The following is a 23,722-nucleotide window of genomic DNA, read 5'->3' as shown; positions in this document are numbered from 1 at the left end:
CTGTGATCCAGAGTAAAGGTTTTCAGACCTAAAGAATAGAGAATTTAGTTCTGTCTTTTGAGATTGTTGTTGAAAATCATGACTCTTGAAAGCTTTCATGGAAGGCTTCAGGCTTTTGGTGTCCCCTAATTCACCCGTAGCATTTCAGTAATACAATACAACACAAAGTATATGCAGTAACAGAGGTTTCATTTGTTTTTCATCAAAGCTCAGCTTTTAGTGAAGTACAGCATACTTAATACATTGTTTTACTGTGATTATAAATGTATTTGACTGCCTTGGCAGGACTAGTAACAGTTATATATTGTATATATTGTAAAATTAATGAAGATGAGCACACACCCATGCTTAAGTATGGCTACCATTAAGGTTTGCAGAGTATTGTTCTGTGTCAACACCAAAGTTGACTGAAAATTGTTTTAATCACGTTACATAGAATAGGAGTTCTGCTTCAAAAACAAACAAAACAAAACAAAACAAAACAAACAAAAACACACACACACAAAAAAAAAACCTGATGCTTCAACATGATAAAGAGAAATAATTCAGTTTGAAATAATAATTTGTACATTAAAATAGTGTGCATCTATAAGGGATTTATATCTTTAACTGTGAGGTTGGGTTGTAGTTGTTGTTTTTTAACCTTTGGCAGTTAGTGTCTTTTTTGTAGTACAGTTCCTGTACTTTTCCTAGGAGAAGTAAAAATATATGTTGAGGCAATTTTCTTGATGGTTTCAAAATAGCAAAAAACCTGCTCTGTGTAGGAGGTAAGACTGCAAGACTTTGTGTGAAAGTTGACTCATTGGAGGATATTAGTATAAGTATATTGGCTCTTAAGAAACTGAGAGATTTTTATTAAAGAATACTTCACGATTATTTGATTTTTTTAATAATTATTAAATAATTGTTTAAATAATTATTTTAATTAATAATTAATTTTTCAGCTCAGAGGGTCGAAAACCATTTACACAAAACAGTTTGTTGGGCTGAGTATGTTCAACAGGCACGACAGAGCCATACTGAATTTGCATGCTGCAGAGCAGGTCCTCCATTTAAGGAGCTCAGCCACCACTAAGAGACCAGTTGAAATATGTAAACACTAGGCTGTTACAGCATCAAATGTTAGTGACAGGAGGAGATGCAAGCTTCAAGCAACTAATACTAAAATAGAAGGAAGTTTTAATAAGTTAACAGATTAGAACTGTGTATCTGACTTTTTTTGGCATTTTACAGGCTTTTTCTTAAAAAGTCTTTTCACTATCACTGCACATAGAGAGAAAAATGCCTAGGAAGAAATGAAAAAGGGTAAATGAAAAAAAAAAAGAGAAATTAACAAATAAAAGAGAAAAGGATATTTTTCCTGACTTTTCCTTAAAAGTAAAAATGCCCATTGAACAATGAGAAGGCAAATATTTCTGCGGGGAAATAAAATTAATGGCAGTAACCCAAATAAATACGTTTAGTTGACATTAATGAGAAAGGAGAAGAGTATTATTGTAGAATAATTAAATGATTTTATGACGGTTCAGCTATATGTCAGTAGTGTCGAGATCTAATTGTGTGTATTTCTTTAGGCTTTTAATACAGGCTCGCTATGATGTAAATATTAAAGATTATGATGGCTGGACACCACTTCATGCTGCTGCTCACTGGGGTAAAGAAGAAGCATGTCGCATTTTAGTGGAAAACCTTTGTGATATGGAGGCTGTCAACAAAGTGGTAGGATTTTTATGTAATCCTTGTCAAGATACAAAGTTCTGGTCTCTAAAGTGACTTTAGAAGCCAGGGTAAGAAAAGTGATGATAAACTGCTGTTTACTGTACATGGAGCTTTATATAATGCATGTTTTGTCAAAACAGCATGTTTGTGTTCAAAACTAAATTTCCTGATTGTCTAAATTAGTTTCTAGGCCAAGTTTATACTTACTTTTATATTAAATGATCCAAGTGATCATTTACAACAAAATTCAAAATAGAACAGTTTTACTGATATTTCAGAGGTACAAAATTAGTGACTAGATGGACTGCATAGAGGCAGTGTATTCAGTCAACATTTGTTTGCTGAATACAGTGATGATGCCTTTGAGTAGTGTTGGGCATTAGCTTCTGCTTTTAACTCTTAAAAACAGCTTGTGTTGGAATACTAAAAAGTTACCACTAAGCTGCTTTGGGTGCACTCTAAGAAACTTCTAGGCATCTGTGGACTCCCTGGACATAACTTGGATGCTACCTAAGCTGTATTTCCTCAACCTCTACACAAAAGCTTTTGTAGTTTGTTGGCTTTGAAAGTTCTTGCTCCCAACAGAAAAAAAATATATTAATGACTCACAAAAATATATTAATGACTCACAAAGGTGTCACAAGGAGCTGAGACTCTTTGATGAACGGTGTAAGTGATGAAGCTCTCTTTCTTCTCTTTGCACCATGTTGTTCAGCTAGATTCTTAACTGCTCCCAATTTCTGTCAATATTGTATATCAACCAACTTTTAACATTGATTTTTTTCATAACTTTTTTAAGTTAATCATGGAAATAGGTAGAGATAGGCTCTTAATTAGGTCATGAATTTGCTAGTATCTATTTAAAGGCAAAACTACTGCAGCTTAACATTTTTATTCTTTGTTGACTTCTTTTAGAAGTTCAGGTTGCTTATAGTAAAATGAAAGAAATCTGGAATTTGGTTTCACACAGTCTCAACTCTGTTTCCTTATAATACTTACAGAGCTTCTTAAGATCAGGTATATAATTGTGTTTTGTGTCAGGTAATCAAAAGCTGCTGCAATTGAAGCCAGTTTAGCAGGCTATCTGTTAGACTTTCACAGGGATTTTGAAAATGTGGAGGGTGGTATTCCTGAAAGCACTGTCATAAACCTGTGTTCAGCTCACCTAGGACAAGATTAAGAAAAAAGGAGGTACAAAGAGATACGAGCTGTTTTATTTGTTGTATAGGCTTGTCCATGTAAGGTAGGAAAATTTTACCTGTTATGTTTTTAAGTAAGCCAGTACAGGTTTTTGCTTTAAGAGATGATGAAAATTAAGAATTCCACTGCATTTAGTTTCAGTTGTTAGGTGCTTAGCATCACAGAGATCTCAGCAATTATTGTTTAGGCACTTCACGTATTGACTTGAGGTAACTTCAGGTATTGACATCTACGGATTGAGTTTAGATAAAACCTTCCAACTACAACAGGGAAAAAAAAAAAGTTATTTTTTGTAAAGTGATGGCCATGATAGGCCTGATTTGATGTTTTTTGGAAATAAACCCACTTAATAGCTACCTAAAAATAGAAAGCTAGATTAAAAGCTGTAATCACAATGCAAGTATAAACTTGAGATAATTTTGTTTAGTTTCCAAGTTAGTGCTGTGTTACACTATGTGGAATAGTTTGTGTCAGAGGACCTCAAGCTGTTTTGGGTAGTACTTGTTGAAAGGAGTGTGTGCTTCTGGTGTATGGTCAGAAGCTTTATAGATGAGAAAATTAGTGGTTTAAAGGTTTGTCCTTTCTAACCACTTAAGACAGACTTTGCAAAGTAATTGGGAGCATGTTTGTCCCTAGTTAACATTTTGACAGACTAAAATAGACAATGAGATAAATATGAACACATTTCATTATCTTTATAAGCTGCTGTGACCACTTTAAAATGACAGCTCTGTCTTTATTGCTGTTCATTTGTACAGAAGTATTTACTTGACTAGTGTTGTCATCTCACCATATTTCAACATGTCCACCCAGCATGTTGATGCAGCTGCATTTGTACCAGTGGATGTATGACTTAACCTAGATCCCAACCTCACTTCGTTTAAATGCAGACTTACAAATACAAAACATTCTATTGCAGTCTTGAAGCAAGTAAGCTAGTCTTTCTTTGTAAAACTGTGAGATTCAGACTTTCTTGTCTTCACGTGGAGGTGAAGAAAAGGAGTTTTTGAAACCTTTACTAATTCTGACCTTAAAGATAGAATCTCTTGTCTTGTGGGCATCTGGCCTACTCAAGAATTGTAATGACTATGTAGATGTGAGGTACGGCAAGCCAAAGAAAATTCCAACTAATGGCATTACTCTCTGTTAATGAATCACAGTGGGACATTTATTCAAGTACATCCCATGAAAATCACACACTAAGGGGGATAGGAGCAAACAATTGTAGAAGATCTTTTCTAAACAGAGTGGAAAATGTAAATACAGCTTTACTGCAAAAAATGTGGAAGTATGACTTTTTTATGTTTTCTTAAATAATTTAAATTTCAAAAAATCAACTGTATATGGTAGTCTGAAGATGGATAGTGTACTAACTAGTTAGTGGCCATCCATACAATTTCTATTGGAATAATTGTTCGGAACTAATGTTGTGAGCATTACATTCTTTCAGCCTGTTTTATTTTCCTTTATAGTATTTATTTTCCTTCAAAGGACAATAAAATTTTATTGAGTCATGTTTTTCTGTCTTAAAAGAAGTGTTTACTCATGAGGTATAGATGCTTCTGTTTCAATTAAAAAAAAAAAAAGTAATATTGCAAAATTGTTTTCAGTCACTGACAGACTAACAGTTTGCAATAGAGCTTGGCTTATGTGTTCTAATTTCTCTGTATAATTCTGTTTCTTACCTACATCATCAATGTGATAAGGCATCAAAATCTGTTATATTTAATTTCTACTGTACAAAACTGTGTTTTTTTTTCTCCCTTTCTCCAGGGCCAGACAGCATTTGATGTGGCAGATGAAGATATTCTAGGATATTTAGAAGAATTACAGAAGAAGCAGAATCTGGTAGGATTTTTGCATATGTATATGTTATACTTTATTATACATGTGATGATGGTGCACAGTTAGCTCAGAGTAGCATATAGATTAAAATCAAAGTTATGATTTGGGCCTTCAATTCAGGTAATGCCAGTCATCTCAGCTCTTCTTTCAGGCCATTATTTGGTCAGTTACAGTCATCGGAAGGCTCTGGAAGATAGAAGGTGCTCTCCTACTTGCTTTCTCCAGTAGGCATTTTATGATCTATTGCTTCTGCAATCAGCATCTCAATGGAAATAACAGTTTCTGAGATTTTAGAACGTTGAGATTTGACATTTAGAAAGTGTATGAACGTACTAGCATTTTTTGTAGTTAAAGAAGAGTTCTCTCCACCAGTAATTTTGTCACATTGCTACCATTCTACCAATTTAACTGCATTATTCTATGTTTTGAAGCTTCATAGTGAAAAACGGGAAAAGAAATCTCCCCTAATTGAATCCACAGCCAACATGGATAATAATCAGACACAGAAAACATTCAAAAAGTAAGTAAACTAGGAAAAATTATGAGCTCTTAATGAAACACATAACTTCACAAGCTGTCACAAGGTCCTAGTTGACATGTTTTAATAAGTTTTTCAGGACTTAGTAAGTTTGGTGTTTTGTTTTGTTTCAAATTCAGTAAGGAGACATTGATTATGGAACAAGAAAAGAATGCATCTAGTATAGAGTCTCTGGAGCATGAGAAAGCAGATGAAGAGGAAGAGGGAAAGAAGGATGAATCCAGTTGTTCTAGTGAAGAGGAGGAAGATGACGACTCAGAATCTGAAGCAGAGACAGGTATGTTGAGTATTGTCTAAGTTTTTGCTTTATTAATTTACTTATTTAATGTCATATGATGCATAGATAAGTGTATTAAGTTTCACTTCTGCATTTCACTAAGCTTCCAATCATTTTAAAGCACATTTATGTACGTCTGAAGTCAAGTCATGACAGAGATATCATGAGTGATTTTATTGATGGCTACTGAGGTTAAAGCAGATAATGCTTTAGACTTAGTTAACTGTCTATTTAACAGTTTATTTTCATTAAATTTTGGAATATATAAGCCTTAAGCAGCATGTAAAAAAAACATAAACAAAGTTAGAAGGTCAAAGCAGAAATGAGAAATGAAGACTTTATTAGTAGTGTTTGCTTATGGATCTGGTACAGAGACTGGAACAGCAGGTGCACAAACATTCTTATTTGTTCTTGCCATCCTGAAGTAAAAACCAGTATAAGTATGACAATCTTAGATATTAGTAAAGTAATGGTGTTCAGACTTACTCTCGATTATGTACTGGGGGGAAAAAAAAAAAAAAAAAAAAAAACCTTCAAAAGGTGTTATTTTAACATATGCTTCATATAAAACTTCATTTCCAGAGGAACGTTCTTGGAAAAGTTTGGAATTATATACAAAGAAACACATTACTCAGTACTTCTGAGAATAAGCTGAGTATTGATGTTTAAATTTATTCATGCAGCCTAGATGAGGGGAGACATTAAATGCTTTGCGTGTTTATGCATAGGTCTCTGGAAGTATTTAAAGGTGCCTGAGTCTCAAAGTCTGTGTATGGAAATTAGGTGGGAAAAAATGAAGAAAAAGAGAGAATGAAGCAGGGAGGTGAATAGAATTATAATCAAACAGTGTAACCATGTGTTCTTATTTCACCATTAATAACTTTCCAGATTTATAAATCTTTCGTATACTTATCGTTAAATATAGAAAAGTACCCTTGTGTTTGAAATTAAAAAAAAAATAAATCCTGCATTTATTCACATATTATTATTCCTTCTTATTTGTCCTATATTTTTCCTTCCGTTGCTTGTATAGGTTTTCAGTTCTTGACTGCTGTTGTGACTGATTAAATTTCAAAAATAACAGTTATTTTCCTTCTTTTCATTATGGGATGTGCATATTCTAGTGCAGCGTGAGACTTGCACTCAGGATCTTTGAAAGGCAAGCTACTTATGCTGTTACAGCTGGTAGGAGCATACATTGAATTTACCATGAAGTTACAGGCACATTCAACACTGCTTTATTTGTAAAAATTTGTGGGTATTGCTATACTGTAGTTATTGTTTTTATCCATGTAGGAAAAAATCTGTTGTAGAAGAAGAGATGGAAACTCTTGCAGATTTTTACCAGTCCTATCCAATTTTCAGATTTTTTTCCTGGTACCTGGAAGGTCTGGTACTGATCTGAAATCCAAGAAAGTAAAATACATTGCCTTCTGAGGATAATGAGGCTTACCTTTGCTCTTTCTTTAACTTTTGTCTAGGTTTCCTTGATAACCTTCAGGGAAGCTGAATCTTTCCTCTAGAGCATTTTGAATAATTCCCTTGGTCAACAGCTTGCTCTTCAGTGGAATTTAGCTTTTTTTCTTCCTGAAAGATTATCAGAGACTTAAAGCAAATAATGACGTAAGAACAGCATAGCTTTTGAATTAGAATTTAGAATTGCGGTGCAGTAACATAATAGACAGATGCAGATGGCATTACAAATGTCTTGTTAATATTTCATAGTTATGCTTGTTAAAATGCGTAAACCTATTTTCATCATGTTAGTTCTCATTTTAAAGCATTTTTTCTAATTTATTCACCTGAAATAGTAAGGTTAGAGAGTGATTTTAGAGCTAATCAGTATATCATAAATACTTGATGTAGGCAGAAACAAAAATGAATTGTGAAACCAAACATTCTGTTTGCTTTAATTATTTTTGTATTTTGAAAGAAACCAACATCTCAGTAATAAGCAGGAACAAAAGTCTGTCACGCTTTGTAATTATTCTGTCACCTTAGTGTACTTGCATCCCTTGCTTGCAGAGACTGAACTTGGATAAACTCAGAACACTTACGATACATAACATGTAGTACTTTCTCAGTAACTGGACTAACTGTAATGTCTCCTGAACTTTATGACTCTGGTAACTGTGTTCTCTTCGTTACCAGTAGATAGTTTGTGCCAGGAAAATTTGACTGTGACACAAGAATTAATTTATGTAAACTTTGGTTTTTTAATATCAACAAAGCTTTATCATACTTTATTTGGCAAGCCAGACTTTAAGCTTTTCCCTGTAGAACTGCATCTCTAAATTCCAAGCTTGTGCTTTCCTTTTTTTCCCATTATTCAGCTTAAGGTAGTTTTCTGTTGAAAAATCTTAAGCTTAGGAAGAGCATTCTAGCTGTAAAATATTTTAACGTCATTCAGTATTCTGAGGTATTGGAAACTGTATGGTTTCTAATCTGTTGGGTTATTTGAAATGTTTTCCTAAAAATTCTGTTCTGATTCATTGATTATGTGGGTATGCAGCTTCACAACAAATACATTACTCCGTAAGACCAAGCAGGAAAATATGAATTCAAAACTAGCATCTCCTAAAGGACAAGAAAAAACGCTAAAAATAAACAAAACTTTCAGCAATTCAGTTTTTAAACATACTTCCTTTGAGTTCTGTTCTGTTTCTTGAAAATTAGCTCAGCCATGCATGGTACTGCGTTCTGCCCGTCCTTGAAATAATTTCAGAATGCTGTTGTGAAAAATGCATTTTCTTCTTTGTGCTTTCACTCCTGTTTTTTTTTTTTTTTTTTACTGTGTATCTTAAAGCTGTATTACTTGTTTACAAACTTCCAGCAGATCTGCTTGTACATCTGTAAACCTTTTTCAGTTCATACTGTCAGCCCACATTGCCCCATTGAACATTTTATCACCATGACCCAGCAGTTTAAAACCATTTAATTCCCCTTGTGTTTAAAAGAGCTTTCTATTAAGTTTAGTTAGTCGTGCAAACTGTTTTTTTTATGTATTTTTGTTTTCTGCGTAACTAATTCTTCAAAATATCTGTTAAACTATATCCATAAGCAAGTGTGTAACAGTAACAGCTTTAAGTGTGTGATTTCAAATCATACCATTGATAGTTCTCTGAATGTGAATGGTAGATATGAGAACGCTATAAAAATGTTGCACACTCTTAAAATGGGTCATGTAGTGACAGGACTAGAGGCTATGATTTTAAACTGAAAGAGGGTAGTTTTTAGATTAGATATAAGGAAGACATTCTTTGCTCAGAGGACAGTGAGGCACTGGCTCAGGTTGCCCAGAGCAGCTATGGATGCCCCATCCCTGCAGGTGCTCAAGGCCAGGCTGGATGGGGCTTTGGGCAACCTGGGCTGGTGGGAGGTGTCCCTGCCCGTGGCAGGGGGTTGGAACTGGGTGGTCTTTAAGGTCCCTTCCAACACAAACAATGCTGGGATTCTGTGGCTACGAAGCTCAAGCAAGTGATTGACAACAGTTGGATGACAACCAGGATATTATATGTGTTTGTATAAGAGGAATTAAGCTACACAGCAGAAGGCATGGGCAGGGAAAGACAGTGCAGAAGAGGTCAGAGAAGGTAGGCGGTGAAACTTACATAAGAAAAACAAGGGAGGAAGAAGGAAGGAAGCAAATGGACTCTGATTGTTTCTCCAAGGAAGAGCAAGTTCCTGCCTCAGCTAAATTCTTCTGATCAGAGTCCCTGGCTAGATTCTCTATGCAGTTAATTATTTCTTTATCCTCAACATACACATTTATTCAAGAATAAATGTTTTACTTTGAATTAGTATCTTCTGTAGTTCAAATTAACTATTGCGTGCCAATGTACCTCCCGCTGATTAACCAACTGCTAAAGTACAGTTTGCCTAGAGAGGTTGTGGCACCTCTGAAGGTTTTCAAGACCTGGCTCATCAAAGCCCTGAGCAGCCTGGTCTGTATGTAATGCTGACCCTGCTATGAGCAGGAGGTTGAATTAGGTCACTTTCACTCTGAAAGAGTGTGGTTCTGTCTCTGCATCTCTGAGTGTTTTAATAATTCCTGAAGAATGAAAATAAGTAAAAAAATATATGTATGAGCATTATGGAAAGAAGATGAACCTAAGATACAGTGGGAGGGAAAGGGAAAATACTGAGGGATAAATAATATTGTTGGGAAAGCTGACTGACAAACTTGCTCAAAAGAAATTCAACTCTGTGTTGTAGAAGTGAGGGAGTTATGAGTGAAAAATGAAAATGAGAATCTTGTAAATATTTTTCAGATAAGACCAAAACCTTGGCAGGTGTAACTAATAATGCAAATACCACAAGTACACAAGCATCATCAGTGGCTGTGACAGCACCTTCGGTAGCTGGTGGTCAAGGGACACCCACGTCACCTATTAAGAAGGTAAAATAAAATACTTTTCTTGTTGTGACTTTAGATTTCTGTTCTTTGTAAGCATACATTTTTTGATATTTGTATAAAATTGAATTGTGTTATCCAGTGATGAAAATATGAATAGATTCCTAACATATTTTGTTTTTCTGCAGAAACTGTGTTCAATTTTTGTAAATTTTTAAATTTGAGTGAACAGTTTTGATTCTAAACAGGAATCTAAAATATATAGCTACAATGTAGCTGAACACGAGATCCATTTAAAAAAGCAAAAACCTATTGCACAGTGACTGTAATTCTTGTGTTTGTTGTTTTTTTTTTCTGAAGCTAAACTTCATTGTTCAAAAGTATTTTTTTTAATGCCAAATGCCTCCTAAAGTTTTAGAATCTACTGTCACTCCTAAGGCAAGAAGCCTTAGCAAGAAGTATGACTAAGGTACTTTTGAGAGTCCTTAGAAACATTCAGCTAGTGCTAGAAGTTGAAAATGATAGGCACAGAAATTGAAAATGATATTTGGACTAAGAAAATGCTGTAGGTTCTAGCCCTGATTTCAGTGTGGTTAGGATCTAATGGAAGAACCAGAGGATTGGAGCACATAATTTGTGATTAGTGCAAATAATTTGTCTCAAAAACATAGCCATCAAAGCCATATTGCTTATAGGAAGCTTGATTTGAAAAGTTAGTTGGAATGAATCTTGGGTTTGCTTGTCAAAAGGGAGATATGTATGCCTGGAGAAAAAAAAAATTACAATAGATACTATACAGTCACGAGGTTGTATGCAAGTCAATCATTCAGAATATATAAACAAACTGGATAGCAAGCCAGTAGGGCTTCCTTTGTCATCCCTTACAAGTTTTCTTCACATGTCATAATCAAAGCTTAACCCTCTACAGATGTTTCTGAAAAAATTTGACTATGATACACTGAATCCACATCAGAGAGGGAAGACGTACTATAGGGGGAATATTATGTATTGCATTTAGCTTCCTGGCACTTACTGGAGTTGTGCTTTCATATACACGATGGAACCTAATAATAATTAATCTTAAAAAGCATAGGTTAGAACCTAATGGTTAGCACCTTTTCATGTAAAAGATAAAGGGAATATATTTTAAATCTCCCAACAGCATCATATTATGCTATACTGTGCAAAAGGGTTGGGCCAGCTTTCCTGATCCTAAAAGCTGCTTTATAAAAATCATCATGACTAACGTCCACAAGATTTCTCTTAAAAAAAAGCATTAAGAGCAAAAGGTAGTTGTGGGCATGGCTCACTGGCAGGAATGACTACTGTTTCCCCTCTCTGAGCCCTTGTGGCTGGGCAAACAACTAGATTCCAGGGTGATCTTGTGATGTTAATCTAAACAGTTTGCACTGGCTGAGTTAGGAGTTACGGTTCTCTGTTATGGGAGAACAAGAGTTGCTCAAGAGCTGCAGAGAACTCAAGAGCTGCAAGTTTTCCATGCAAACCGTAGCAAATGGGGCTCTCAAACCATAGCAAATGGGTTCTGGGGGAAGGGAAGACATTGTGAGGAATTTCTGGTTTGCCAACTGTACTTAACTGTAGAGAACACAAACATACAGTGTGAAGTTAACTTCAGGGAAACAGGCCTACTGTATAGTTTATCTTTTTGAAGTCAGTTTAGTAATACAAGCATTTCTGACAGTTTTTCAGTTCAACCAATATTCTCTCCACCCAGTTTTTGCACTGGAATTAGTTATGTTTGCATGCTTCATATTCTAAGGTATCTAATACTTCAAGTATTTCATTTTTCTTGAAATTGAGCAGTGAAAGTTTCCAGCTTGTGCTTTTCAATCCATTTATTTCATACTATGCAGAAGTCTTCTGAGCTATATGACCTTCAGTGGCAGGATGTTATCAAATCATTGCATGCTTGGGGTAAGGCTTGGTATTCCAGAGTTGAATGTTCAGTTATACAGAATTTTTTCTTGGTACATGATTAAATTATGATGTATGAAAAAGTTCTGATAAGAAGAAGTAAGTATGATTTTAAGCTAATTGAAAAACTTTTGCAAATCAGCAACATATTGGCATTTAGTTTGTTCTAATTTTATTGTGCAGTAACTAATAGTTTATCTTATTTTTCCGTCTTTGAGGCAAAAAGTGCAGGTTAAAAGTACACTGCAGTTATCTTTCTACAATTAAATATAAAGACTCTGGGTCTTCTGTATTTACAAAATAAATGCCTGTTTATATTGAGGCTGATCATTTTGTAAAATGGTATGCACGTATGACGTGGAGAAGCAGTTGCAGCTCATGTCAATGAACAAACAGGATTTAAACTGTTATTACTAAAAAAGGTAGAACAGAGCTGGTACACGTACAAGTTGCCTTGAACCTACTCTTGCACCTGCTTCTTCAGGTTTGCAACATCTGTGCTACTTCAGTTACTCTTCTGATTTTACACCATAGGTGTCTGAACCATATGTTGCTCACAGCAGTGTGCTAAGCTTGAACTTGGGTTTTCCTCAATGGTTGTCACATTCAGTAATGTTACTTTCTGTCTGAGGACACTAAACTTGGGCAAGTGTGTGAGTAATGGTGTGGGTTTGATAGCTAAGCTAGCATGTGATCATATTAAGAGATCTGAACGCAATATGAAAGAAGATCAGAAAGGTAATGAATATGTTAGTGTGAATCTTGTAATATTCTCCAGCATATGATGATTTAGGCACGAACCTGTTAGGTCTACAGGCTTTGCTGTCCTATTCTATGCAAACTGTAGTTCTGTCACTGAGCTAGCTAAACATGTTGTGCTGTGTTTAATAAGAATCTGTTACTGAAGTTGTAATTGTCTTTCTGCTTTTTGGTATTATGTGGTGTAATGAAGAGCTACATGACATAAGCGTGGGAACAAACTATGTGCTTTTGAAACAACCTTCTGTTTCTATTTTCTGTTCTTTCAATCTTCATCTTTGTCTTGTCTTAATTGGCTTTAGTATGATTTCATTCCTCCTATCATGCCTGTCGTGGAGTCAGTAGATCCTGCATCATGGAGGCAGGGCTTGCGCAAAACTGGCATTGTTCTTGTGCCCAATAAGGGTGAAAAATCCATGGTGAGGTTCTGGTGTGCACAGGTTTGTGTATAGGTTGCAAAATAACATATTTAATCAAAGTGTTGATACCAGATCTGCATGGTTTTAAGTTTGCATCTCCTGACCACAGTGTTTATTACAAAGTGTGAGTTTTTATAATCTAACTTCTAGAGGACTAGTATTCCTTGACCAGTTTTATGTTTCTTATCTCATTAACTAATTCAAGAGAAGAGCGTGTAGGTTTTCTTTCACCTTAACTCCCCTAAGAATTCAGTATTTCCATGATTATTAAAAGTAATTGTGTTCTCAAATCTCTGCAAAGATCATGTATTACCACTGATAATGCAAATTAATAGCCTTTAATTTGCTGCTGTGTTTTACAGTTTCCAACATCTACAAGCAAGGTTTCTCCCAAAGAAGAAGAGAGGAAAGATGAATCTCCTGCTTCATGGAGGTTAGGTCTTAGAAAAACTGGTAGTTATGGTGCACTTGCAGAGATTACTGCTTCCAAAGAAGCTCAGAAAGAAAAGGACGCTGCAGGTGTTATGCGTTCTGCTTCAAGTCCTAGACTTTCCTCTTCGTTGGACAACAAAGAGAAGGTAATCTTTTTCAGTGTGAAACAGCATTTTGAGGAACTTTGCTTAGCGTAGGTGTTTGTTGTAAAAGGAAGACATTCTCTTTAGAGTTTACTGCTCATTTATTCTTTACTAAAATTCTGAACTGTTAAATTATATATGCTTCTGTGTAGTACTTTAGAAGTACAATATGCACCTTCACTGGCTGGTGACCTGGTACATGGGTCTGGGGCTTTTCCCTTTCTGGGACTTTCACTGGCAGTAGTAGTATTTTTTACAGTTAAGGGAGACCAGAGGGTTGACAGTTTTGACATCATTTGGAGAGCAGTGTTGATAGAATCGTCTGAAAAAGGAAGCTGTTTTTGTATTCTGTAGTCTTTTTTTATTTACAAAACTTTAATTGCATAATTAAACACAAATGTACTGCAGTCCTTAGCAAAGGACTAATTTGGAACAGGTATGCATATAACATATGGTTCTTTTTCAAGTACGAATGTTCAAATCTGTGTTGGGGATAGGGAATAATACTGAACTAATGTAAAACTAATGTAAAAATACTGAAATAGTTGTTTTCAGTAAGCAGTTTTCTTTTTCTTGCAGTTTAAACGGAAATCAAATCATTTGCATAACTAGCATGAAAACATAAACAGTTCCCTTTCCCTGTTTTAGTCTTTATGATATTTAACTAAAGCTTAAAACTCATTTTTATAATTGGGTCACAACAAATACAGATGAAATTTTCATAATGATGATTTTCCAGCTTATAGTTCTATAATCAATGATAGTAACACTTAGTAAAAATATGTCTTTCAGGAGAAAGATGGAAAAGGAACTAGACTTGCATATGTTGCACCTACAATACCAAGACGACTGGCCAGTACCTCTGACATTGATGAAAAAGAAAACAGGTGACTCTAAATTTATAATTACTTTTAAATATAAAATTATGTGACTTTAGAGTGGCTGACAAACTTGCAGATATGAAGATAATGCTGGTTTAGAGCATTATACTTTTCCATAGATTATACTAATCTGTAGAGTAGTCCCAAAGGTTTTTGATTTTGTAAATCATAAATTATTTTGTTACAGGAGCTGATCTGGTCATTGAGTGTTGTCATTTTAGGGGAGAAAATAAATGCAAAATTAAAAAAAAATTAAACTTTAAACTGTACTGAAGGGTACTGAAAGAATTTTACTGATTTGTCTTGAGCCATCTGGTGCGGATATTGGGATTCATTATTCTGCTGAAAAAAATATTTTTCTTATAGTGCTTGGTAAAACTATATCATGCGTCAGCAACTGTTTGCAGAAATCATAGTGGTTCTTTTGTAGCTTTCACTTCTATTTTTCTTGTTTGCATGGTGGCCTTTTATCTTCTTTTGGGAATACTCTCTTTACTGATATTTTTTATTCAGCTTTCAGTATAAAGGGAATAAAAAGTTCAGGTGCATAGGCCTGTCACCTGTTAGTATTTGGAGTACTTTCATGACATATTTACGTTGTCAGAACCTTCCAATTTTTCACTTCTCTCTTTTATTACGGTTCTACTTGGCTGCTTTCTTAAGTTTCAATATATTATACATAGTACAAAATGTTAAGTGTTGTTTCTGTCAGATTGTGTCTAGATAGCTGAATTTTGGATGAGCTGAAATGAAAATACTTCTCATTGCTCCACAATAATCATTATCTATAAGACTGACAAATCTCCGTATGTCTGAAGAGGAGTTTTTTTGTTGCTACTGTTGAGAACGTTTCAGTTCGGAGAAAACACGAGATAAATGCTGTTTTCTCTTAAGCTTGCAGAATGCTGTTGCTTAAGTTCAGTGTCTGGGTGACAAATTCTGTTTTGAAACAGGAATATTCCAGATCTCATACTCCCCTGAAGTTCAGCTTAGTTTGTTGGCATCTGTTTTGTTACATCCTGGTTGAGTCTGTGATCTTAAGGAACACGGACCTGGCAAATGGCAAAGTCAGGACCTTGAACGTGCACAGAGCAAACTTCCAACTGTTTGTTCCAGTGGATGAGATCCCCTGGAAGACTATCATAAGGGACAAAGGATTTGAATAGAGGTGGCAACTCATTAAGGATGCCTTAGAGACCAAGAACTCTTCCATCCACATGTGTAAGAAAGTGAGCAGGGAGGCCAAGAAGCCTGGATGGCTGAGCAAGGACCTGTTGCTCAGACTGAGGTGTAAGAAGGAGATGCACAGGCAGTGGAAGTAGGGACATGTGGCCTGGGTACAGGGAGTACAGAGTACAGGGATGCCCCATCCCTAGAGGTGTTCAAGATCAGGGTGGATGAGGCCTTGGGCAACCTGATCTAGTGGGTGACATCTCTGCCTGTGCAGGGTGGTTGGAACCAGATGGTCTTTAAGTTCTTTTTCAACCCAAGCCATTCTATCATTCTGCTATATTCTTATTTGAAGTTCAGTTCATTAATCAGTTTTGGTTTGTTTATAACAGATTGTTCTTATTTCATGTTTTATTCTTTTAAGAGCTTCTCAAATGACTTTCTGAAACTGTCTTGACCACGTGATAACTTAAGATTGGGATAAATACTTAATTGTAATTTTATTTCTTCAATTTTTTTATTGTTTGTAACAAAGGGATTAAATGTTGGTGCAGTGTTGAGGTTTATTTAGTCTCTTTGGCATACCGTCATGACGTACTCACAGACACAGTTCCAAAAGTGGGTACCAGCAATATTATGTTTTTCCTCATATGTATTGGGTGACCTTAGATCAGTGTCATTAGCCCTGACAGTGTTGTCTGAGCAGTTGACCTGAGAATATTCTTCATTCCTTGGTGTATGAAAGGTGAAGAGTGCTTTTAGGCCAGCCTTTCTAGGCACCAGTACTTTGCCTAGTGTATGACTTGGCAGACAACCCAGCTTATTTATTTAAAACCATCAGAGATTTTTGACTTTTAGTCTGACCTTTTTTATGGTGACTAATTTAACTCTCTGCCTTACAGATCCATTAATTAATTAATAAGGGTTCTGTCCTTGTCCCAGATCCCTATCCTTGCTGCTTAGCTTAATGCAGTGTTCTTGTTCCACCTGTCTGAACACCTGCTTGTCTAGATAATAGATGATGTCGTGTAATCCATCTAACTTCCTACTGTGAGTAATGGAAAGGACTTCCAGATGAATCCTAGTTGGGCCTTTAGATAAACAAATCTTAGACATCCAGCCTCAGAAGTTTAGCCAATGCTACAAGAAGAGTGCTGAAGTCTGTAGAGTCTTGGCAAAGCTAAACCTTCAGCAATTATTAAAATTTGTCATGCAGCGGGACTTACTTAGGATGTATGGTAGGCAATATCTCAGAATTAGTGTTTCTCTTTGTTTGTAAGACATAGCATTGCATCGGACTGCGTTTGATCCTTTTCTGAGGTTGTTTGCAACCACAGAAATACCGCCATACATTTTTGTGCAAAAGGATATATTGGGAGTAAATTCTGAAGTTCACAAGTATCTTGAACATGAAACACCTCTTTACAAGGTTTTATTTTCCCTCACATATACAGTAGCCTTTTATATATAGTTTTGTGCAAGACATTTCTTTCTTCCTTCTATGTGAACTTTACTTCAGATCTTGAGCTTATGTTAGACACTGAGTTTTTTGTATTAGTATCAGTTTTCAGAGCCATTTTTCTAAGCAGATTTTTGCAAGGTTATTTCTTGCTGCTATAAACTGCAACAACAGAATGGAAATTCCTCATGACTAAAGTAATGTCAGCTAGTGATATGTGGCAGGCCACTCAGGAATGGCTACTGCGGACCTGTTTACACTAGCCTACAATATCATGAGTTCTAAAGAGAAGTCAGCTTTTGAACTTCTTATTATAACATCCACAAATGAATAATCCTATGAAACCAACTTCTAAAATCACAAGGTAGTTTTCCCTTGATTGCACTGGATTATCGCAGGAGCAAACGAAGAAGCCTCTTGATCCTTTTTGGAGGGAAAAAAAGCCAACAATGATCACAGATAAAAGCTGATGTTTGACTTCCTATTGATTAAATCCCCTTTAACAGTATTTTTCTGAAACTTCTTTTCTATTATACTTCAAGCAATGTTAATATGAATCTGATATTTTTCTACAGGAGCTTGAAAATTACTGTATGTATCAGGTCACTTTATTCCTGTTCTGCATTGTTACGTTTATTTTAAATGCATTATCCACACACAAGTTTTTCATCTTTAATTTGAAACTCATTTTCAGCTTGCATCAAAATCAAACTGCTTTAATATGAGTGTGCTAAATTAAAATCTTATTTACAGGGACTCGTCTGCTAGCTCAATACGTGGTGGTAGTTCCTATGCAAGGAGAAAATGGGAGGAAGATGTCAAGAAAAACAGTTTGAATGAAGGTCCTACATCATTAAACACAAGTTATCAAAGAAGGTGTGGGATTTTCTCTTGTTTTAAAATCAAAATAATTTTACAAATCAAAAGAAAAACAAATAATTCCTGAATCCTTAACTTCGTAAGGACAGTTTAAAATTGTATGGTGACATGTTAAAATGGCGTTCATAGTAATCACAAAGTATGTACTTAAGCTGAGGTACAAGCTCATGTGCTTGTTTTAAAGCTACGCCATTTTACCAGCTTAGAGTGTTACAGCAACTGCTATATAAAGTTATATGCTTTTTTATTCCTATTGTTTATTTCAGTTTGAGATTATTTTGACTCCTTCCAGATTTGATCAGGAACCAAAGATAACTATTTTAACTGTTGGAATAGTAGTTCTGCCTGATATCCGAAAAGAAGAGGGAAAAAATGCTGAATTCTGCTAGTGATAGTATCAGAGGTCTTGGTCTGCTGTCCACAGTGGTAGGCCATGCCTACCTTGAGTATCGCCATCATAGAATGCAAACGTAAAACTAAAACTCACTTGAAGGTAAACTAAATTATGATGAATATGAACATAATTTTCAGGTCTACATGGTTCTCATCTTGCAGGATTTTCTCAGAATGGATCATATCCAGGAATTAATACATGACTCATTTTACTGTGTAGTTTCAGTGAAGCTAATTGAGTGAAGTTTTTCATTGATATTAATGAAGTGGGCAATAAATATCTTAAATGAATAGATCAAAAGTTTGACATTCAGGTAGCTAAGCTGTATACTGATACATGCTGATGACGTACATGGTGATGGATGCTATCTTTTTCAGTCCTGACATTGATGTGTTTTCAGTAGCATGTAGTCAGGCTGTTTCATACAGTACAGTACATCTTAGATCTTTGCTAACCTCTTGCCTTAAAAAGAAAACTAAGTTTTCTTAACATTGAGTGTAGGAGAAATACTGCACAGATTTCACATTCTGGGTGGAAAATATTAACAGTTTGATTTACGAAAGCTATTGTTGCATGATAGCTTTTATCAGTATTGTGCTCCAGACTTCAAACACCATGTACATATCCCTTTAATGTGGTACATGGTGTTTTAATTGTGCATTTCCTTAGTTGTTCTTGTACAAATGTTTTTTTCTTGGCCGTTTTAGAATTGATAGCAAAAGAAAGAAAGATCAGTAGCAGAATGACAAACAGCCATTTTTCCTTACATCTTTTCTAGTTAGCGATGTGATGTTCTGATGCTAACTGTGGGTTCTAATGTTTACACATGAAAACATCCTGTCTTGGTAATGTAAAATATGTTCAGCCAGAACCAGTGGGATAAAAACGTGGAAACGTGTGGATCATCGTTACAACTAGAAGAGCAAGGGAAAAGCATGGGTGGGAGGGTTAATCTTTCTGGGAGTGATTTGAGGTTTTTGTTTGTTTGTTTGTTTGCTTGTTTCTTTAAAAAGGACGTCTGTTGAAAATTGTTACAGGAGTGATATTAATGACATTTTCTTTTCTGACAAGCTGTGGAGTAAAGTTCTGTATTTTCAGAGGTCTTCAGTGTGGGTGAAAGAGCAGCTTAAAAATGGAATGTTGAGGGCTCTGTGTGAGTATTTTGGTAGATGCAATCAAGACAAGTATCAACCAGTGAGATGCTACTTTATCTCCCATTACTGTGGAGGAATGGTCAGGTCTGTTGCTTTCAGAAGTTGAAGTTATAAGTCCTTCTCGATGAAATAATGAAGAAAATGGCGTTTGGAAAAGCTTCTTTTGCCCAAAAAGTTTCCAGAACTCAACTGAAACATAGAATAGACAGGCAGAAGTTCAATGGATCATTCACAGCTTTGTGATATTTTAATGAACAAAGAAAGATAAGTCATACAAATGTATTCACTGTAAATGTCTCTCCTTCAGTGGCTCCTTTGGTAGAAGACAAGATGATTTGATTAGTTCTAATGTTCCAAGTACTGCATCAACAGTTACCTCGTCCGCTGGTCTTCAGAAAACACTGCCCGCCAGCGCAAACACTACTACAAAGAGTACAACGGGTTCTACTTCAGCAGGTGTACCAAGCAGGTAATGCCACCAGTATACTCTTTGTTGTTCTTTTTTTGTCAGGTCTACTATGTGCTTATGTACGTGCATGCGTTCTTGTTTAGTAGATCATGGGGCTCTGGATTTTTTCACTTTCCTGTTCAATTTCTTTTAATTTTACACGATTTGGCTCAAATTATGCATGGCTTTCTACTGTAAAGTGACAGCCATGTTGTTATAAATAAATAAATCCAATATTCGAATCGAAGGGTGAAGAATAAGAATCCAATTACTGTGAACCATTCAATTCCTAATTCATTCAATTTAATAGCTCAAGTTGAGCTTTCACTGTAGAGACATTTCTCAGTTTGCTTTTAAAAAAAATCCGTCCCTCAAGTTACATGTTATTAGTTGTTTAGTAAAGTGCTTTCATTGTTTAGCTGTTTCCTTTTCTCTTTTTTTGTGTTGCTGCTTGTTATGCTGTAGTACCTCAAATCGTTTGTGGGCTGAGGATAGTACTGAGAAAGAAAAGGAAAATGTTCCTACAGCAGTGACGGTTCCTGTTGCACCATCTGTTGTAAATGCTGCGGCCACTACCACAGCCATGACTACAGCTACTTCTGGCACTGTGTCCTCAACATCAGAGGTCAGGGAGAGACGGAGGTGTGTAAAGGTCCTAAGAGTAATGTTGCTCTTGTACAAAAATAATCTTTTTTTTTCTTATTTAAAGGAATATGTTGGTTACCACAAATTTGGATAGTACAGTATGTAAAGCAGTGGTATTTGCTTGCTGTTTATTGAAACAACTACCAAGATGCCTCAATTTATCCATTGATAAATCTCATCCATGAAACTTAAGCTTTGATACTGTGTATTTTGGCTGTCCTTGGGTTCTCATTTGGTATGCTGTATTTTTATATTTGTTTTTCTGTTAATACATGAGTCCTCTGAAAAATATCCATAATGGAACTACGTAAAAAACACTGAGTTAAAAATAAGAAAATCAATAATTACTTATTGCAAATGCACTGCTGCTGTCTACTATGGCACATCTGTTGTGCCAAAGGCAGTACGCTGACAAGTTACCACGTACTATTTTTTCCAGTCACTTTGTATGTCTGCCATTACAAAGACAAGAGTGTTGAACCAAACACATTTTGTTCATTTCATTGCAATCATTTAGGGTCTCTTCCATTTGAAACATTATATACAGTTGTAAGTGCAATGGTTTACGAGCTATTCAATATGAAGAAGTAGTAAGAAGCTGATGTAAATTTTAAGAATACAGCGTTTTTTTTTCTGTTACACCTACATGGAGGATGAGTTACAATTGATGTATATTTATGTTTCCATAAACAGGTGATACCTACTATTTGTGAAAGCAAAATAATAAGATTTCACAAGGTTGTTAATTCCTGTTAGTTTTCCATGGGTTCTGATTATTTTTGATATTTATAAAAGTTTATCCCTTCTGCTGAAATGCACATTCAGATTTCTGTGTTGCTGCTGTATTAGTTTTGAAATGCAGCTACTATGTCAGTGGTGGACGTGTATCCCTCTGTATGTTTACAGAGGGAACATAGCTATTTGTTGTTAGAGAAGAAAGGCAGCAAAAACATTCATAGATTCCACAGACCTTTAACTGTGTTTAGGATATTCGTAGTCCATTTTCCTTTCATATCCGAAACTGCGATGAACAACCTTCTTTTAAATGGGGATTTTTCTGTCTCTTCCATGATCAGGGAGATGCCCACAGGTGCTTACCACCATTGTCATAACAACCATAGCCAGAACCTGCATTTTCCGTAGTGCAATTTGACAAAACAAAAGCAAGAAAATGTATCATTTCTCCAAAAACAGTTTCAACTTTAAAATGCAAATCCTATTTCAGTCTCATATGAGCTAGAAAAACGAGGAGATCTAGAATTAAGGCTTTTGCTGTCTCGTTTGCTCTCACTAACATGTGTATACTAATATACGTATACTACATATGTTTTAGATACCTGCAATTGGCCTGAAATTCTTTCCTTTTAATCTGACTCAGGGCCAATTGTATAATATACTGTTGTAGATGTATTCGTGATGGCGTGTTAAAATATCCATTAAGTGTTAACAGTCAGCAAAGTCTGAATAATTCCTGTGTGCATGTGAGAAGGTAGTACCCTCAATATGGGCACATGCATATCTATCTGTATATATACAGATACATATCTGTGTGTGTGTGTATGTGTATCCATGTATGTTTATATGCACATAAAGAAATTTTGTCTGTTCATGAAATATGTTAAATATTTTCTTAAGAAATGAAGTTGATTAATCCATATAGACTGGAAGTATGTTAATTGGAAAATATGTTTGAAGTAGTATTTCAAATAGTATATGAAAAGTAAGCATGTTATGAACTACTTTGAGTAATGCAATATGTAATGGTGAATCCTTTCAGAACGTACTGAAGAAGCTATATTCTTTATCTAATTTTTAGGATTGCTTTAGAGAAACACGGAAGAGAGTGACAAACTTGAATCTTTAATATCTTTGTATCATGAATACACAGTTGACCCGTGAGGCATACACAGAGGATGCTGGGGCAGTTTCCAGTCTGACAGTAGCTATAGAGTTGTCATTTTCCTTCAGCAAGGTTTAAAGCTTTTCACATTTTTGGAGGGTAGGATTCCTACAGAGCAATTTGCAGCAGTTTTCAAACTGTAAAGGTTACACCTGCTCTGCAATCAAAGCTGTCTTAGGTAGGTTAAAGCTTGTGTCTACCTATGTGGCTGAGGAATACATTGGCTGACTCTAAAGTGGAGTCAGATTTATGTGATGAATTGTATTTCAGGCTAGCTGAAGCAGCTAGTAGGCACCCTTTTCCTAATATAGATAGGGCCTAAGGGTCTAGGAAAACAGAAAATCTTATCAAAAATATTATTTGCAGGAGAACAAGATAGAGGAATGAAATTAATATAGTTCTTGAGAGGGGATATTTCTGCATTTGTAAATATAACAGCTAGTTATATTTTTTCTCTATTTTGGAGATAATTCAGTTAGTAGAGATAGAACATGGGTGGTAAAACATAGGCATAATAATCTGTGTAAATAAAGTTTATTTTAAAAACTTAGAACCATTTCAGAACTGTTTTAATATGCTTTAATCCGAGAAATACATAATTAGGTGACCAAAAAGATTTGTTTTCCATAGATAAATGCTTTAAGTGTTAATAGGTAATAGCTTCCCAAAGTATTTAAATCTGAGGAATTTCAGGAAGAACTTCTTTACAGTTCGGGTGACAGAGCACTGGAACAGGCTGCCCAGAGAGGTTGTGGAGTCTTCTTTGGAGATATTCAAAACCCACTTGGATGCCATCCTCTGTAACGTGCTCTAGGTGACCCTGCTTCAGCAGGGGGGTTGGACTAGATGATCTCTGGAGTCCCTTCCAACCTCAACCATTCTGTGATTCTGTGAAATCGTTAGCCAATTATTAACGAATGAACTATAGAAATAATATAGTCAGAAAATATCATAGAATTCTGCTTTTAATGTAGCTAATTTTACCTAAAGGATCTCAGAAGGGCTTTATGTCGTAAGCAACCCTTTAGCAACCTTCAGTTTCTACTTTTTCAACTTTCTCCAATCTGTTTAATCTAAGGATTAAAAAACATGATGGTAAATTATAACAGCGTTCTCAGAATGTTCTGTAATAGAAAACCAACAAATGCATTAAAAACTTCAAGGTCTTTAA

At 35.4% G+C, this 23,722-nt stretch overlaps 1 protein-coding gene across 2 annotated transcripts in view; it reads left to right on the top strand.

Annotated features, from left to right (window-relative positions):
* PPP1R12A (protein phosphatase 1 regulatory subunit 12A) overlaps positions 1–23,722 on the top strand; it is a 123,778-nt gene that overhangs the window by 71,748 nt on the left and 28,308 nt on the right. Inside the window, exons 5-14 of one of the 2 annotated variants that reach the window (XM_032201110.1) lie at positions 1,575–1,719; positions 4,693–4,767; positions 5,196–5,284; positions 5,422–5,579; positions 9,851–9,978; positions 13,409–13,624; positions 14,414–14,508; positions 17,885–18,007; positions 19,866–20,027; positions 20,472–20,648. In XM_032201110.1, the coding sequence (XP_032057001.1) occupies positions 1,575–1,719; positions 4,693–4,767; positions 5,196–5,284; positions 5,422–5,579; positions 9,851–9,978; positions 13,409–13,624; positions 14,414–14,508; positions 17,885–18,007; positions 19,866–20,027; positions 20,472–20,648 (1,368 nt within the window). The remainder of the gene's footprint in view (positions 1–1,574; positions 1,720–4,692; positions 4,768–5,195; positions 5,285–5,421; positions 5,580–9,850; positions 9,979–13,408; positions 13,625–14,413; positions 14,509–17,884; positions 18,008–19,865; positions 20,028–20,471; positions 20,649–23,722) is intronic. The other variant, XM_032201119.1, reaches the window with a different exon arrangement.

This window comes from Aythya fuligula, chromosome 1, assembly GCF_009819795.1.
Source record: "Aythya fuligula isolate bAytFul2 chromosome 1, bAytFul2.pri, whole genome shotgun sequence".
NCBI lineage: Eukaryota > Metazoa > Chordata > Aves > Anseriformes > Anatidae > Aythya > Aythya fuligula.
The sequence above is the reverse complement of the archived record's forward strand: the minus strand, read 5'-3'. Positions and strand labels throughout refer to the sequence as shown.